We start from the raw sequence: 17,722 nt of genomic DNA, 5'->3' as shown, positions 1-17,722 counted from the left end.
GTAGACTATATAAAATTATATATATATATATATATATATATATATATATATATATATATATATATATATATATATATATATATATATATATATATATAATACAGAACTTGTTGATCAGTCAGCTACTTCATTTTGTTTTGCAAATAATGGTCTACATAGCCAGGTGAGACTACACACCCCCATAACGGAGAGGCGGAGTGGTACGGTCCAGACGCAGCCTTGTCCCTATGGAGTTGTTGCTGAGGAGCTTTCAGAGTTTCGGGGAACGAGAGAAGCGAGAGCACGGGCGGTGATATGGCGCTGACAATGACTGCCCATTATCTCAGGAATAACCCGATCCACCCGGGACTGAATGTTAGGGTCCTGCTCATCCTGTCACTTATGTCAGGTAGGTTTGATCATGCCTTATTTGCTGTGTCGTGCGCGCGCAAGCCCTTGGCAAACTTTGGGGGAATCCAGCGGTCTGTGGAAAGTATTGAGCGCGTGAACATGACGCCGTCCAGGCTCGCGGACAGTCCTCCAAAACGTCACCGTGCAACGTCGTTTGTGCCCCAAAAAAGTTTCTAAAACTTAGGTTTAGGCGAATTCATTTAGGATACCTTACAATTATTTCCCCTGGAAGCCACATCTAGCCATCTTAATTGTACCAAGTCCGCTATTTTTCCTCAAACCACGCTGATTGTGCGAACGCAGGAATCTCGCACGAGGACTGAGATTCAGCTGCCATGGAAACATCCTGGCAGAAACCGAAAAACAAACAGTCGCTGTTTTTATTTCTATATAAATAAACATTTATTTCTAACCTCACGCCTTTGTCGGATACTCGAAGCAACCCCTTGACATTTATGTTGGCAGTGGAATTGTTTGCCAGCTCGTAATCCACGCCAAATGTTGCGCTCTTTGTTTGTTTGTTTTTTAAAGCGTGGTCGTAGCAGAAAAAAACAGAGCTCGTTTTATTTGCTTCGTTTGTTGACTGAAAGTTAATCTGAATATGGACTGAACTGGAAGTTTGTGGGCCGGACAAGCGATTTAGTTTCCAGTCACTTCATCGCAAGTATTTTGACCCAACTTTGACATTTGCGTTAGGTTTTGCACATCGCTTGCTAACGCATGTCCGCCACAAGAATAAAATGAATGAATTCAGCGTAAGCTCGCTACCTGGGTTCTAGCTGGTCTAAGGCGGTTTTCAGCTGGTCATACCTGCAACCTTGCAGTTAATTTTAAACGAGATTTCCCATCAGGCACGATTCTCGTTGACAGTCAAACTCAGTCTGTCCCTGACTGTCCTGGTGTCTGCGAGCACACCTGTCACGACCGCAGTTGCCTTCTTTTAGCAACGGGCTTCAGCTGTGTATCATTTTGCAGCTGTAGGGGACACATGCAGACAGAGGTCAGACCACAACACCGCACTCCGGCTCGTGCACAGTGGGGCGGTATCCATAGTGACCGGTTTGTCTGCGCGAGACGGTGTCCTCGCGCCCCATCGATCACTCACTCACAGCAAATTCCGTTGTTCTCCAGTATTTATCGGGCCTTGGGCATGAAAACAATTGCCGTTTTTGTCTGTGACATGTAGGTCAATGTTACATGAAACGTTTTCGATCGAGATGGAGTGTTTCAAAGCGTTACTTTGTAACTTTATGCATTTCATTTGCATTTCTATTGGTCTAGTAGCAAAGTTTGAGACTTGGTTTATTCTTAGTGTTTTGTGATTTATAAATATCGTGTTCTGTTTAAAGGGATAGTGCACCCAAAAATAAAACTCGTTATTAATTACTCACCCTCATTTCGTTCCAAACTTGTAAGACCTTTGTTCACCTTCGCAACACATATAAGGATATTTTTGATTAAATCCTAAAGCTATCTGATCCTCCATAGACTGCAACTCAGCTGACACGTTCTAGGCCCAGAAAGGAAGTAAGGACATAGGTAAAATAGTCCATGTGACATCAAAGGTTCAACTGTAATTTTACAAAGATAGTATGGAGACTTTTTCAATGTCTTCTTTCCTGTGACTCTTCCACCATTATCAAGAGTACCACAACCTTGTATACGAGACCTTTTCTGGGTTTGGGAACAATTCAGTTGCACTGTTTTCTATGCAGGGTCAAAAATCTCTCGGGTTTCAGCAAAAATATATAATTTGTGTTCCAAAGATGAACGAAGGTCCTGGGGTTTGGAACGACATGACGGTGAGTATTGAATGACAGAATGTACATTTCTGGCTGTACTAACCCTTAAAGGAGACTAATTTCAGGCCAGACGGTCCAGCTGACTCCAAGACCTTGTGTCCAGCGGGGTCGGCCACTGCGTCTCCTGACCTTAGGTTTGTCCAGACATGGTGTGGTCATTCACTGCACTGCAGTGAGTGATGGCGGCAGGGGAATGAGGAGAGAGAGGAGGAAAGAATAACAGTTAAAATACCACACAGGAGCTGGGGATTAGCCCTGGCATTCCACTCTGTGTATCCCACCCTCCCTCCTTCCCTCGCTCCCGGTCTTTCTCTACCTCTCTCGAACTGCTCCTCGCTCCATCTCATTCATGTCGTCTTAATTGCTTTTCTCTCTCTGTCTCTGTCACCGTGTTCCATTTTTATCCCTGAATCAAATTGGTTGGTTAATAACTTGGACTTTAAATTTTCTCCCAGGCCTTTTTCTTTGTTAAAGGCAGATTTTCTCCACGTGTCGTGTTATTTCAGGCGAGTGATATCAGTATCTAGACTTTTTTTTGTTTGATTATCATGGTACTTTCTATGAATAGGGTATGCTTAGGTGTTCTGTTTCTGAGCTTGAGGTACAAATTCCATGTTTTTGTTGAAGACTATTGAGTTTCCTAAAGTATTACCTAACAACATCTCAACAAGTGTGAATGGTAAGTAGTTTTAAATGTATCAAATGTCAGTAGCAACTATGTTTATGTGTCCTAAATCTGAGCTCTTGACCTTTGTGAATTGCTAATTCCTATTTAATTCTTGGAAGTAAAACTATTTTAGACTATTACTTGCATTGTTTTGAGACCACCTGAGAATTCCAGCATACGTCACTAGAAAGAAGACTGTAGTTTCCAAAAGAAACCCACTTCTTCTGCATGAGCACTTCATTTGAGTGGTGGTTTATCACATACTGCAGTACACTTTAACAACTATATATATATATATATATATATATATATATATATATATATATATACATATATATATATATATATATAATACACACACACATATTATATTAACCGATTATGTCAGCTTCAGCCAAAAACCCCTTTTTTTTTTTTTTTGTCTAGTCTGGAACCACTCCACACCTTCTGTTCTGGAAAAATAAGCATCTCCGGGGGCCTTAAATCCGTGCCAGTCCAGAACCAGGAACCACTAATATCAGAGGCTAATAATATTCACATCGAGTAAATTATATAAATAACTTTTTTCTTTGTAATTCTTCTTTGACTGTCATCTCGACTCTCTTCTCCGATCGATAAAAGCACTAAAAGGTGATGTGGGAATTGAAGCATTAGTGGTGTTAAATGCAATCCTTTCAACACTCTCAATCTCTATGTATTTCTCTAGAGCTTAAATCACTGCTACCCGGCCCCCTGAGTGCTCTCTCTTATCAAGACAGAATGGACGGGGCCGGCGGTGCGTCTGCGAGTAAGCTCCATCTGTAACATGATTTTGTTGATAATGTTGTAATGCTTGGGACATGGAATCTGTGAGGTAAAACAAAGTGTTCTGTCCGCAGGACCATTAAGGCATCAATACGTACACATTAAGATGCCTTAGCCAGCTCCCTTATTCATTATTTATTCATGAATAACCTACGAAAAACATGCATGTTTTGTGGTTGTAGGAGTAAAGATTTCTTCACTTTGACGCTCCAGGTCACGCTGCTTTGTAGCGGGGTTGAATAATGAATGACCTCTTTATATAGACCCTTTCATCTGTGCTTGTGAGAGCCAGTCGGCGCAGGGCGCATGGTGGAGAGCGAGCTCACCTTCTGTACCAGTTGTGATTCTGATGTCTCCCCTTAACTCTCCCAGAGCTACACATGTACACTACTGTTAGAAAATGTTTTTTAAAATAAGAAATGAGTAATAATATTTGGCAAGGATGCATTAAATTGTTAAAGAGTGACAGTACAATGTTACAAATTATTACATTTACATTTACATTTAGTCATTTTGCAGACGCTTTTATCCAAAGCGACTTACAATTGAGAGTACAACAGCGATTCATTTTTTGAGAGACAAACAGTATTAGTATTTCAAATAACATTAATAGTTCGAAAAGGTAGTAAGTACATTGTTAAAATAGTCCATGTGATATCTGGGTTCAACCGTAAATTCATAAAGCTACGGGACTGCTTTTTTGACATGAAGGTGAGTAATTAATGACAGGCTTTTATTTTTTTAATGCATGACAACTTTGACAGCCTTAACAAAAAATCAGATTCTAAAGTTTGAATGTTATTTTTTTTCTTAGTCTGTAACAAGTATTCGACTAGCCTTATGCTTATTGCACTTCTCCACAAAAACTTTTCTTCTGTTGTACCCTGCAGGATCAAGATGAGCTGTCTTAGCACCATCAAAGACTGAAAACAGAGCGCTGCCAGCAATGGTTTTTTTTTCTCCCCCGAACTGAGGTGCGCTGTGCAAAAGAACAAAAATAGACAGGTTTTTCTGAAATTAAGGATCACAGGGAGATTTAATAGCCGACACAGATCGATTTAAAATTTTGTGACATTTAAAGAGGGGGTCGATGAGATGTCAGTGCTGTAGAGAATTGGGATTCATTCATCTGTCCCTCTGTTGCAAAAGAGGATTAAGCCCAAGCAATAATGGAGAGGCCAGCTTAGGATGCTGTCTGTGTGCGGGTGTGTTGCGATGGTGCTGTTGTTAACATAAGAGAGAAACAAACAGACAGTCAGTGATCTCTGAGTGCAGTATTAATCTCTAAGATGACCGGCTCAGCTTTTTGCCTGGAGCATGAAGGGCAGCCGTGTTTCAGTGACCTCCTCATCAAGCAGCTGTCTCTCTGTGGGTGGGGAGATGAGCCGTGTGTCTTCTAAGAGCCTGTGGTCTTTGCTTAACAGTGACATTTTCACTCTGTGTGTACTTTCTGACTTCTTTCTATGGCTTGATTAGATCATAGATATTTTTTTTTTGATCTTTGCTCTGCTGCTGGTTACACCTTGGAGAGTGTTATGATGATTCCAAACAGATTTTGGGAGAAAGTCATAGCTTGAATACTCTGCTATGGATTTAAACATGATGAATTAATTTTTTTATAACCGGTCTCATTGGGAAAAACTTGCCAGTGGTGGCTTTTTTTGATGTTTTGATGTTTCTTGTACGTATCCGTGACACCTTTAAAATGAAGGGTCCAGTGAGTGGCACTAAATGTGAGTTAGTTTTTATCAAACGCGGATGAATGTAGATCTGGCAACATTTTTATAATGATGGTTTCTGTATCAAGGCAGAGAAATGAAATGCCTGGCGAGTGCAATGCTCTGTCGTGGTTCAAAATAGCATACCACCTACACAAAACCCTACCTATAACCTAACCGAAAGCAAGTGTGAGATGAACACACGCTTGCTGAAGCATTCGTGTAATTTTAGCATTTCTACAAGTCTGAGTTCTTTTAATGTGTGTTGTGACTTGACAATACAATGCGATCTATACCAGGTGCGCTACAGAGCATGTTTACTACATCAGAAAAGTCATACATTTGGAGCTGGTCATGATGCAAACATCAAAATGTATTAATTTGAAAATCGTGTAGTAAATGTGTTTTGAGGTCTTTACATCACGTTGTGCAAGAGACTACTTGGAGACATTATCTTGCACGATAACATTGTTTTACATACATTTATGTGTAGAGTTTTATAAACGGTGCAAACACAAAAAGTCAACCTAGTACTGGTTTGCTTGTAGTTGCCTCTCTACATGGAAGTTGCCCAGGAGGAACCGTTTAAACGTCGCAAAACACCTGCAAGTCATTTTGTTGCGTGATGTTATGACATAGAGAAGGGAAAGTGCGTAGATTTCATGCGAAGTGTAATCTATCCCGACTTGTTTCTTTTCTTAAGTGCTGTTTTGTTGCCATGGTGTCTTTCTTCTCCCACAGTTCCCCACCTTTCTTCTCTTCTCAAGGCTGTTTGATTCTGTATCTTTAATATTCTATAGTGTTTCCAGAATTATGCATTCTGGCCCAGTTTATGTGTGTTTGCTGCATTGTGTGGACGTTTGAGATATTTCTCAGATCGTCCCGGGACACATGGAAATCCCTAGGGTCTCTCAGAGTGCCCACAGCGCTCCTTACAAAAGGTTGTTTGTGTTTGGTGTGTTGTCAATTCAACCCTCTCTTTGTGTGTGCCCGCAGCCCTGGAAGGTTTTAATGAGAGGCCTATTACGTTTATGTATGTGTGTTTTGATAATTTACTGACAGTTTAGACTTCCACTTAGCAATGGTGTGTGTTATCATATAGCTACTGGATTCCTGAACACCCGCATTGTCTCTGTGACAATCTTAATGTTATCGCTAAAATATCCTGAAGGCATTAATAGTGACCATGAAATAAATTTGATTCTTAATGCCAATCCAGTAAGGGGTTCACAAAAGCATATACTCAAGGACATGTTTGTAATTCCGCTGCTTTTTAAATGAATAGTTCATACATTTACCCACAAGTCTGAGGAGCTGAGATGTAGATGAGTTTGTTTCTCCATTGGAGCAGATTAGGAGAATTTTAGCAATGCATTGCGTGCTTAATAGTGACCGGGAGCCATCAAAACAGCTAATAAAAAGATCACAATAGTTCTCTAGACTTCAGTTTATCATCAGCTAACGCCTTGTGCTGTTGTGCCTGATCTGTGCACATTTCTCTCTTGATTCAGTCATGACAACATTTTTAAATGAAGAAATCAATTTTTTATAACCGAGGACTCATTTTAACCAGAAACTATGATTTGGAGTTTTAGCACAAGACTTGAACTGAAGACGTTTTTATCAGCTGTTTGGACTCTCATTCTGACGGCACCCATTCAGTGGCCTGAGGCAAATTACATTTTCAGCAATTTAGCTTTTTTTTTTTTTTTTTTTGGTGAGCTATTCCTTTGAGGCAGTGCAGTGTTTGGTTGAGGTGCAATGAAACTTTTTAAGCCTGTTTTAAAATGCTTGGAATGCAGCGGATTAGAGTCTGATTTAAGACCATTGTCCACACTAGCTGGAGTCGGAATGTAGATTTAACCTAATGCAGAGGTCATTTTTATCGATCACCACACGTTTTTAAGATTTTGGTGCTGATTGTTTTAGATTGAGCCATTGTGGTGGTTAATTGTACATTTTAGCTCAGTTGAAAACCAGAGCTGTTTTACAACCTTCTGTTCTGTTTCACTTTGAATGCAGTGCCTTTTACTTCTCAGTGAACACCAGTCTTTCCTGATTTTTCGGCAAGCCTTCACAGGCATGCTGGGACCGTGAAGTGGACATTCGTTTCCTACACCGGTTTTCTAATATATCCACTTCACTTATCAGCATTTGAGGGTGTGAACTATGTTTGGCTGGCTGATCCCCTGAAGCAGCCCTCTTCACTGCTTCACATCATTGTCTTGTTTGACATCTTTGGATTTTTGGATTATCACAAGTAGTGTGTAAAACTAGTAGTCAGTTTCCATTGGTCTTGTAATGGGGATTTTATAACATAGACATATTAAAGACTTATTTCTAAATGAATGTAGTGCTGAGAATCTAACTGACAATTCAGCCGTTTGTTTTCGCACTTTGAAGAAATGTATTCGATTAATTAAATACTTGCACATTTAATATTAGCTTCATTCATTTTTATTTTATTTGCTTATATACTTTGCTTGTTTAAAATCTTTTATTGACTAAAGAAGTGGGCAATCACAGTTCAACTTTTAATTTGTACTAATTCAGGATAATTCTGTTTTGGAAGAAATGCATTTGAGTATTTAAATAATTGCCCACATTTCACACTTCACTTCTGTACTTTTGCTTATTTTAAAACTTTTTATTGGCCACAGCATTGGCCGATCACAATTGGGCACATTTTTGCTAATTCAGAATAATTTAGTTCTGTTTTGGAATACGTGTTCGCATTGCATTTTTTTAATCCTGTTATTGGCCAGTGCAAATCAGATCAAATTTATATTTCAAGATTAATGTGTATGGCTTGGCATTGCTTGAAATTACAGAATTCAAATACATTTGATGTTAAGGTAATAAACATACAGCTTTTTTTTTTTTTTTTTGAAAACTACTAAATAAGTAGGTTTCTGCTGAATGACGTGTCCCCCAGTTCAACAAGAGGATAAGAGTCTAGCCACCTTTTTTGGAAATGATTCTGCTAAAATCCTTTCCACTGTGAACGCACACGTGCTTTAATCATTCATGGAAATATCTAGATTGCAGCCCAGTTCCTGATCTCCGTTCGGCCTGGTTGGAGCACTCAAACTTCTCAATATCTTTAGTGTGCTGGCATTTTTTTTTTTTAAATGGCGTTCCACTGATGGAGTCTTCCTGGTTTTCTCATTTTGTCACTCTGGAATGCACACGCTCTGAAACGAAATTCTGACAGCCACGCCAGACGAGGATCTCTGTAATTGTGTTCCCTTTCTTTCAAACGTACCGGAACGTTATACAGCGACTGTAATTATAAAAGCTGCCGAGCTCCGCGCCGCCGACGTCACTGAATGGCTTCGGTCTGATGTGGCATAATGTTTTCTGTCATGATTGCAGGCAAATGGGGAACTCTGCATGTGACTTCACATTCTGTTATCATCATCGCCATCCTCATCATGCATACCATAGTTGTCATATCATACACATGAGGGACTTTGAAGTTCTTGGAGTTCATGGTTTAACATTCCTCCTTGATGTGAATGCTTTGCCATTGACGCCTCCAGGAGACAACCCTTTAACTTCTGAGACTGCGGCACCGGAAGTCTTTTGATTTTGTGAAGGGCTTGTGATTGAAAGACTGTCGGTGTTCGCTTGAATTTAAGTACTCATCTATTTTATCTTCATGTGTTTTTCATCCGTAACCATGTGCTGAACCCAAGTGCATCTGTCTCCTCTCACTCTTTAATTAGTTTCTCAGTGCTTTTAAATCAGAGCTTATGAAAGAAAGTCTGTTAGACTATAGTACGGGCTTGTTTTGTGTGCGTGTACTCTTAAAATATATCTAATGAGGTTGCTGTCAAAAATAATGACAGAAATATATTTCTTTATCAATTATCAAAAAAACTTCTAGGATCTAAATTGAATCAACATTTAGTGTGACCATCCTTTTTGCTTTTTGCTGATAGGTTTCTTGCGGAGATTGTTTCATTCGAGTTTTGCAGATAGTTTTTCTTGAAACACTATGAAGATCAGAGACTGGTTGCACCAGTTAGACACGAAAAACGGAGTGTAAGCCCTTTTGCAGCGTCCAGCTTTACGATAAATATTTACACCTGTTGCACCAACCAAAACTATGATCAGATGCGTAGATGATGCACTGATTCTCCTCAGTTATAGATACAGCTGAGACATCTTTCTGTGGCTGATAAAAACACACTTTGTTTTTTTTTGTGTGTAACAGAATTTGAAAGTTTATTTCTGATTACAAACAAAAATCTTCCTGTAGTTATTGGATGACATGCACGCTACAAATAATGAACGTAACTGAAGATGTGAAAACTTTGCAAAGCATTTATAGCCTATTGTTCTTAAAAGATTTGTTGAATGCTACAGTTTATTTTAATAATCCCAGATCATATGTAATATACATAATTGCAAGCTGTACACACACACTTTTTTTTTTTTTTTTTTTTTTTTTTTTTTTTTTTTTTTTTATTAGTTCAATTACTCTCAGCAGAGTGTTGGTCAACACCAAGCTTCTCTATAGATATTGCTTATCCTGCCAGAAAAGATAATTATTACAGTTCACATCAGCGGTAATAATTAACTAACTTACATGGATCCTAAAAACTAATAATGTCTGAGCAATTCATAAATTTTCACTTTAAATCTACCTTGACTATATTAGACAATATTTTGTCTGTTGTTATTGTGTTGATATCTTGAGGACTACGACAGACAGCTGACTCCTAGACTCCCAGCTGTTTTCTTTTTAATGCACATTACATTGAATATCTTAATGTCGCAATTTTATTAGATCCCAAGCTGCAAAATCTAAATCTTGTAGGAGACACAACATGACCACACTCTTGATTTTGTTGTATCTGACTCATTTTGTCAACATGCAACATAGTTTCCTATTAGCGTATTTGTTTCGTGCGAGTTATGTAAAATGAATGCAGAGTCGCAGTTCAGTTGATAGAACTAGGCCTACTTCTGAGTCAGTTCTTTTCTTACATGCTGTCTTCCACAGAGTGAGATCAGACTGGCTCGTTCTCTCTTTTCATCATTCAAGTAAACTCATTGTATTCCAACATCCTCCGCATTGGCAAAGCTGAGCTGAATTTGTGTGTGAGCACATGTACCCTCCCTCTCTCTTGTTTTCCTATCCGGGATATGGACTCTGAAAAGGGATTTTTTAGGATGATACGCTGGGCAAATTTCCTAGACGTTAGAAAATCTCCCATAGGTTCAGACCTCTGTTTGTTTAGGAGGTCTTATTGGAGCTCTGCTTCACCTACCACAGCGAGGAACTAGCGACTCCCACGCTCAAGCATGGATTCGGCCCCCAAACCACTCATTCCTCGGTCCCTCCTTGTCGCAGCTCAAACTTGATGGGCTGACCTAAAGGCAGTCTGTTTTAAAGCAAGAGTCCATCTGTCCCATCAGAGACTTGTGGTCGGACGGATCCTTGAGACCCGCTTTGCCTTGTGTATTCAAATCTGTCCTCACCATGCTAATGCATCCCAGAATGGGATTTGTGCTTGAGATTGGAACCGGCCCTTTATATATCAGATCTGGATGAACTATGTAGAAACAAATGACCTAACTAGTCTGATCTAAATATTGTACATCCAGTCTGGATCGAAATCACTGCTCTTGTCATAGCATTTGGCATTTCATCACTTCCTTGTTTAGAGAACTGTTTTGTTTCAAATCCTTGCAAGCTGTCTACGTAGGCAGCATTTTAAGGCATTATAAAAACACTCCAGGCTCAAAGGAAGGTGTAGGCATTATGTTGCCATATAAGGTTTCTTGAAAGGGAAAAAAATGTTTTTGTGTGTGTGTGTCTGTGTTTGAAAGACGTCTCTTTTGCTTTTATTTGATCAAAAATAGTCAAAATACAATTTTGAATAGCTGTTTTCTGTTTTTAATAAACTTTCAAATGTAATTTTTCTTTGACAAAGCTAAATTTTCAGCTTCGTAGTCTTCAGTATCACATGATCCTTCAGAAATCATTCTAATGTTTTGATTTTGATGTCGAAGAAACATTTGTCAATATTAAAAACAATTGTTGCTCCCATCAGAAATCTGATAATTTTTTGCTTCAGTAGTAGAAACATGCAATTATTTTAATTTTAAACATTTAATGTGTTTTTGTTGAATAGAAGTAGGCCTATTAATTTATTTCAAAAGAAACCTGACTGATTTGAACTGTAGTTTATATATTAAAGCTAAATCTAATTGAAATAGGTTTATAACACTGTTAGCGTAGCAACATGCTAATATCAAACTCGTCCTTTGAGGAACTTTATTTGTACACTACGTGGACTTGCTGCCGGTGTACAGTATTCCAGGTCAATGAGGTTCTGTGACTGTTAGTGTGCTGCCTATATAGGCAGTGGGGTTTTGGAATGAAACATAAGTTTCTTTGCCCAGTGTGTGTAGCCTCTGTGAGAAGTTGCAGGGAATGAGGAAACAAGTTGGCTGGACAGCGGAAACAACTGGGACTTTCCCATAAGAAAAGCATTTCTCCTCCTATTAGCAACACACATTAAAGCCATGTTTCATTAATCTTCCTGTTGCTGCTGCTTGGTGAATAGTGTGCTGAGAGCCCAGGGAACAGCATTAAATTGGGATAGTTGATGGTGTGATTAGCAGTGTTTTGAAGTGGAGAAGGAAGGAAATCACTGTTCGGAGACCTCTTATGTTATCATGTGGAAAAAAGGGGTCTCGCAGGGAGCGTTGGGGTTGAGTGCACATGGGGTGCTCTGTAATTTAGCCCATGAGAAATGAAGGGCTTGGCTGGTTTTTATTCAGACAACCTCAGCTTTGATGTGAGTCACATCTAAAAGTTAAAGGAGTAGCTCACAATCTCCTCACCTTCATGTTGTTCCAAACCCAAAAAGCAGAATTATTGAAGCATTCTTATGCAACTTTTCCATACAGCAAGAGGTTTCTGATTGTGTGAAAAAGTTAAATGAAAGAAGTCTAAATGATTTGTGTCCAATGTTATGAGTTACTTTTAAAGCCATTCAGTAGCATAGTGTGAGTTATACACATCCTATTTGCTGCACATTTTGCCATTTAATGGTACTTAAAATTTCAAAAGTTAATTTAATTTGTTCATTCTTCTGTGCATTAATTTATTTGTTTTTGTTGTTTTTTTGGTTTTTTTTTTATTTATTTGAGTATTTTTGGTTTATTTTGTAATATTTCTATTTTTAATACTTTTTATTCTTGCATTTTTATTGTATCGGTTACTTTTGTACGTTGCTCAATTGTTTTTCTGTTTATTTATTTAAATCAGTGAATATATCAATCAATATATTGTTTTACTATTAATTTTCTGTATTCACTAATTTATTCATTCATTTCAAATTTTCACGGTTCCTTAAAGATTCTTTAAATAAATCAATTTTATTTTTGAAACATTTTTATTTTAAAAATACTATTATAGTCAGAGTGACATCTGATTTTGGGACAGATGATATTGTTCAGTGTGAATTCTCTTTGCCAGAACGTATTGAACTACTCAAAAGCATTTGAAACCTATCTGTCTTTTTTTCTTCTCCTCCTCGGCTGCTTCCCTTTTTTTCACCCTATATATTCCTTTCACTCTGGTCTCATTTTAACCAGGCATATGGAATGATATTAACCTCAGAGGGATGGAAAAGACAACCAAAGTAAAATGAAAACATTGGTTTGTTCCGCTGGCGCAATAGGAAGAATAAGGAAAGTGTTAAGGTTTTGACGTAGGAGATGAGAAACGGCTATTTTTCCATTGCTGTTTTGACCATTAGAAAACAGTGGCTTGTGAATTGCAGCTCAGTGAGGTTGACTGATTAGAAGCTTGAGGAACAGAGACACTGTGACTCAGCATTAGAATATGACCTGAGCTGCTGCGCTATCCTTTGTGCTGTTGCAGCTTTTCAGTCACGTGGCACAATCAGGGATTTTTACAGCAAAAAAAGGTTTATTTTTGTGCATTGTCACATCTGAGTAGCACTTTTGCGAACGTGAAGCTTTGCCCTCATAATCTTTGTTTTTGCAATGTCATCAATAATATCTTTACACGATCGTCAAAATCCTGTAACTTCACAACGTGGAGGAAATGTGCTAATCTGACAAACCTTTCATTTATGATTATGCAAAAAAAAAAAAAAGCAGCAGCACATTCAAATAAGTGAAAATTTTTAATTGAAAAATCTTAAAGTATTTTCTTGTAAAACAAAACGAGAATCTTTTTTTAGTTACAAAAAACAGTATACAACATTTAAACATTTATACACTATAGAAATTAATATTAAAAAACAATATAAAGTTTCACAAACATGTAATATATTTAAAATATATATTTTTTTTTACATAAACGTGATTTTATTTAATTTTTTTTCTCCAAAATTGATATTGAATTTAAAAAACAATTACAGATAACTGGCATATTAAGTATAAACCTGAAGTAGTATTTTCTTCTAAAATTAACTCCATTAATCTTTGTTTTATATACAACTATATCAAACATTTTTGGAGTATACTTCATATGAACAAAGCAAAGCATGAAAAAAAAGTCCAAAACATTTATTTTAGGGTGCATGTATGATTTTGCGGGGGTTCCTTGTGCTATATTTGACTTTGTATTTGGGTGCTTTAAAGGAGATTCCGTCACACTTTTCTTCTCAGTCCCAGAATTCTCTGGTGCTACCGCCTTCCCCTCACGCTGACTGTTTGTGCTGGTATGGGGTAGATTCTGGCAGGCTCCCGGCCTCTCTGTGGTCTAGACTGGAGCTAGTGTGCAGCTTTCTGAAGGAGCCCCATGAGTCACTCTTCCCAAAACCACCATCTCTGTGTGAGAGCATCAGCTTCACCACTGGCCTGAAGACACCACCGCTCGGACTGTCACAACACAGGCTTTCACACACACTTTCGGCCTCTTAACACTCATTCCCGCTGGTCTCTTGCTCAGCGAGTCCCTGCACCACGATGTTGAGAAGTGGCTCTGTTTTCTGTCACCAGTGGTTGGCCGTTCTTTGAGAAGCCTGCCTGCTGACAACCGGTGAATCTCTCGTCTAGTTGGTCTTAGTTTTGCAGTCTTGCTGTTAATAAGTTAAGCGCGAAACTTCTTTTGTTATGCTAACCAGCCAAACTGGAACACCCTGGTAAATGTTTGAGGTAAACGCTGACATGTAGGAGAAAGAAATGGAGCTTAAAATCTTCAAGCCCGGTTTTAGAAACGTTCAAAGCATAAAATTTGTGGAGATTTTTGAGACCTTGTGTAGAGCTTGGTCAGGCTGTTTGTCTTTTTCAGAGAGAAGGAGACTTATTTGAGGTCCCTGGTGCGTTCCTGCTGAGTGCTCAGGCCGCTGGAGATGCAGTGACCACATTTATGTGAAACCTGAAGCCACTTCTGCAGCTACAAACAAAAATGGTGTAACCCTTAACATCAGCGGCTGTCAGTGTCTTTATGTGCAGATTTACACACGGCGCTATTGTCATACGACCTTAAGCTCCATCCCACATGCCTGACGTTTTCTTTAAACAACCTTGAGCTCTTCAATCACTCAGGTCTATTTTCATCAGCATCTCACTTTTGTGTGTGTGTGTGTGTGTGTGTGTGTGTGTGTGTGTGTGTGTCTGACGTGTGCAGATGCAGTCATGTTAAGCTCTCTGTCCAGAACACCTGTTTCTTTGTATGGCTTTACATGCTGCTCCTTTACATCGCCAGTGGTCATTTATCATTGTTCAATGTTATATTTTAAAATGAGGTTCTCCAAAAAGGTCAGAAGGTGGTCAGAGGATTTGGTTTGTCACGTAGATGGGAAGAATGCATTTTAAGCAGGTCAGTTCCAGCTTATCTATGTAATATAGTAAATGGCAAAAGAGGCATAACCATAAGGAAGTAATAGTAATAGTGGTGATGATGATGATGATAATTGTAGTATACAAAAAATCCATCCATCCATCAGAATAGCTTGTTTTAGGACCCCAAATCTACTCTAGAAGAAAAAAAAAAGTCAAGGTAAGATTGTTGTTTTCTCACATGAAGAAGCTAAATAACGTACATTAGTACCCTTAATTCAGCAGGTTATTTCAATGAATTTCGGTTATTTTTGCAAAGGGAAAGTGAGATTAAGCTTGTTTTATGTTTCCATGAATATTAATTTCAGGGAAGATATGTCAACGTTAAGCCCATCTGCTGAATCATGGCAGAGGTGCTGGCTCCATCGCGGCCTGCCATGTGCAATGAATACAAACTGTCTTTGAGACGGACACAGACGTGCAGCTTCTCTTGCGGACACGCGCAGGCACCCTCACATGCATCAACACACCTTGCAGGTAGCCAGCGCGTGTGAGGGAATAGCTGACTGAGGCAGAATAGAGAGCGAACTCTTCTGGGAGCTCGGTGTCCTTGCTGTCAGGACAGTTAACTTCCTGTGCTGCTCTGACCTCTCGGGCTGTATGGATTTGTGTGTGTGTGTGTGTGTGTGTGTGTGGATGATGCAGTGAGTGTGTTGTGTGCTCTGGAGCATTCATGAGTTTGTATCGTGCTTGTTTACACCATTCAAAAATGTATTTGGTTCACAGCTTTGTCTCTGCTGAACTTTATTCTAAGACTCTGAAGTAATTGAATTAATAAAACGCATTAGTTGTTAGGGAACATTAGGGAATATTTAATTTGGCTCATGATTTTGGTAAAATGGTCTCCTGTGTGCAGAATGTGGCTAGACATGCTGAAACTAGACTGAAACAGGCATGTTATCAGAAATCCTTATTTTTAGCTCAGGCCTCTGGAAATAAAAAAAATCAAATAAGAGAGGGACAGAATAGTTCCTTTTGGGAGTTTGTAAAAAATCTTAATACTTTTTAATCATATATTTATAACATTTGACCGTTTACAGCATTTTATTATTCTACACATTATCCTAGATGAAAAATAAGCATTTTATTATATATATATTTTTTTATTATTATTTAAATTCTTTTTAATGTTGCCTTGTTATCAAACTAGTTAAAATCTTTTGAAATGTTTGGGTCGTATTTCACAGCGCTAAATAAACCTTTTTTGTTTGTTTTTTTTTTTTTTTCTTTTTCTTTTTTTTTTTTTTTTTTTTTTTTTTTCTCAGGGGTGAAATATGAGCCAAATATGAGCTTTCTCATATCCGCCTTTTATTGCTTGTTGTTTCATCACAGACTGGACAAACGGTGTGTATTTTGCTCTACTTGTAGCGCCAGCGGAATTGCAAAAAATAACTACTTTGGTATGTGCTTCAGGAAATGTAAGGGATTTCAAGGCTGCAAATACTTTTGGGTTTTAGGCCTACATTTTGAAAGTTATGGAGTTATGTTATGCACCTCATGCTAAACAAAGCAGAATTTAAATGTGTAGCTTTTCAGAAAGTTTGAAGACCATCACTAAAGAAAATGTGCCCATCTTGACCCATATGAGTGAGTGACACAGCATTTGGAAACTTTGTGGCTGGTTTGTTGTGATTTAAGGATGGGGAGGCCTGCATTTTGGCGTTCCCCATTCACTCTGTGACTCAGTGGTCTACAATGCCTTTGTTTAAATGCTGACGGCATAATGCTAGTCAACATTTACAGCCTGAAATCCTCCAGATCATTTCCTCCCTTGCTCATCCATTCCTGTGAGGTAATCTTTTGGCTTTGCTAACCAGCTGGCTCTGATGAAGATATAACTTGTTCCAAACTTCCTTTATGATTCTTATTTGCCACATTTTGTCACTTTTATTCCTCCTCTTCGTTCACAGCATGGATGTACTGTCGAGACAAAAGGAGGAGGGTCGTTGCTGGCAAGACAAACGCTCCGGCGGAATGTTTGGAGTCTGTTGCCAAGCAATGCGGCGGGTTTTGATTTACGATTACATCTTCCGACCGGCAGCTTGTTGCAATTAGCGTTGTCGTTTGAGAGGCAGAGCGAGCGAAAGGGTGGGTGTGTGCGTACAGTATTTCTGTTTATTTGACTGAATATGCTCCAGCATTCTCTTCACAGGATCTTCACTGATCTTTCACGCCGCCTGTTGTGCTTAACATCTATCTGTACCCTCTGTTTTTCATCTTTTCTTTCCCTTTCTATCTGTTACAGGCTCTATGTCTTCCTTAGAACTGGTCACTGTATAACATGCATGGTCTTTAAGACAATGGCGAAGACTGTACGTAGATTAAAGCCAGATATTTAGTTTTGTTTGAAGTGTTGCTTCGACTGGACCAAAGCGACGCGGTTGCTTGAGAGGCTGGTTTTAATTCTCAGAATCAGGTCAGCGATCGGCCAGCAATCACACATAAATATGTTTGTGTGGAGACTCACATACTCCGAGATGGCTGGCTTGAGGGTCTTCTTCAGC

General features: G+C 38.8%; 1 protein-coding gene across 2 annotated transcripts in view; it reads left to right on the top strand.

Moving 5' to 3' along the window:
* Positions 1-216: 216 nt before the first annotated feature.
* nectin3b (nectin cell adhesion molecule 3b) overlaps positions 217-17,722 on the top strand; it is a 54,075-nt gene continuing 36,569 nt past the window's right edge. Inside the window, exon 1 of one of the 2 annotated variants that reach the window (XM_043221969.1) lies at positions 217-388. In XM_043221969.1, coding sequence (XP_043077904.1) covers positions 295-388 — 94 coding nt within the window. In that variant the 5' untranslated portion in view covers positions 217-294. The remainder of the gene's footprint in view (positions 389-17,722) is intronic. The other variant, XM_043221968.1, reaches the window with a different exon arrangement.

Source organism: Puntigrus tetrazona, chromosome 21, assembly GCF_018831695.1.
Source record: "Puntigrus tetrazona isolate hp1 chromosome 21, ASM1883169v1, whole genome shotgun sequence".
Taxonomy (NCBI): domain Eukaryota; kingdom Metazoa; phylum Chordata; class Actinopteri; order Cypriniformes; family Cyprinidae; genus Puntigrus; species Puntigrus tetrazona.
The sequence above is the reverse complement of the archived record's forward strand: the minus strand, read 5'-3'. Positions and strand labels throughout refer to the sequence as shown.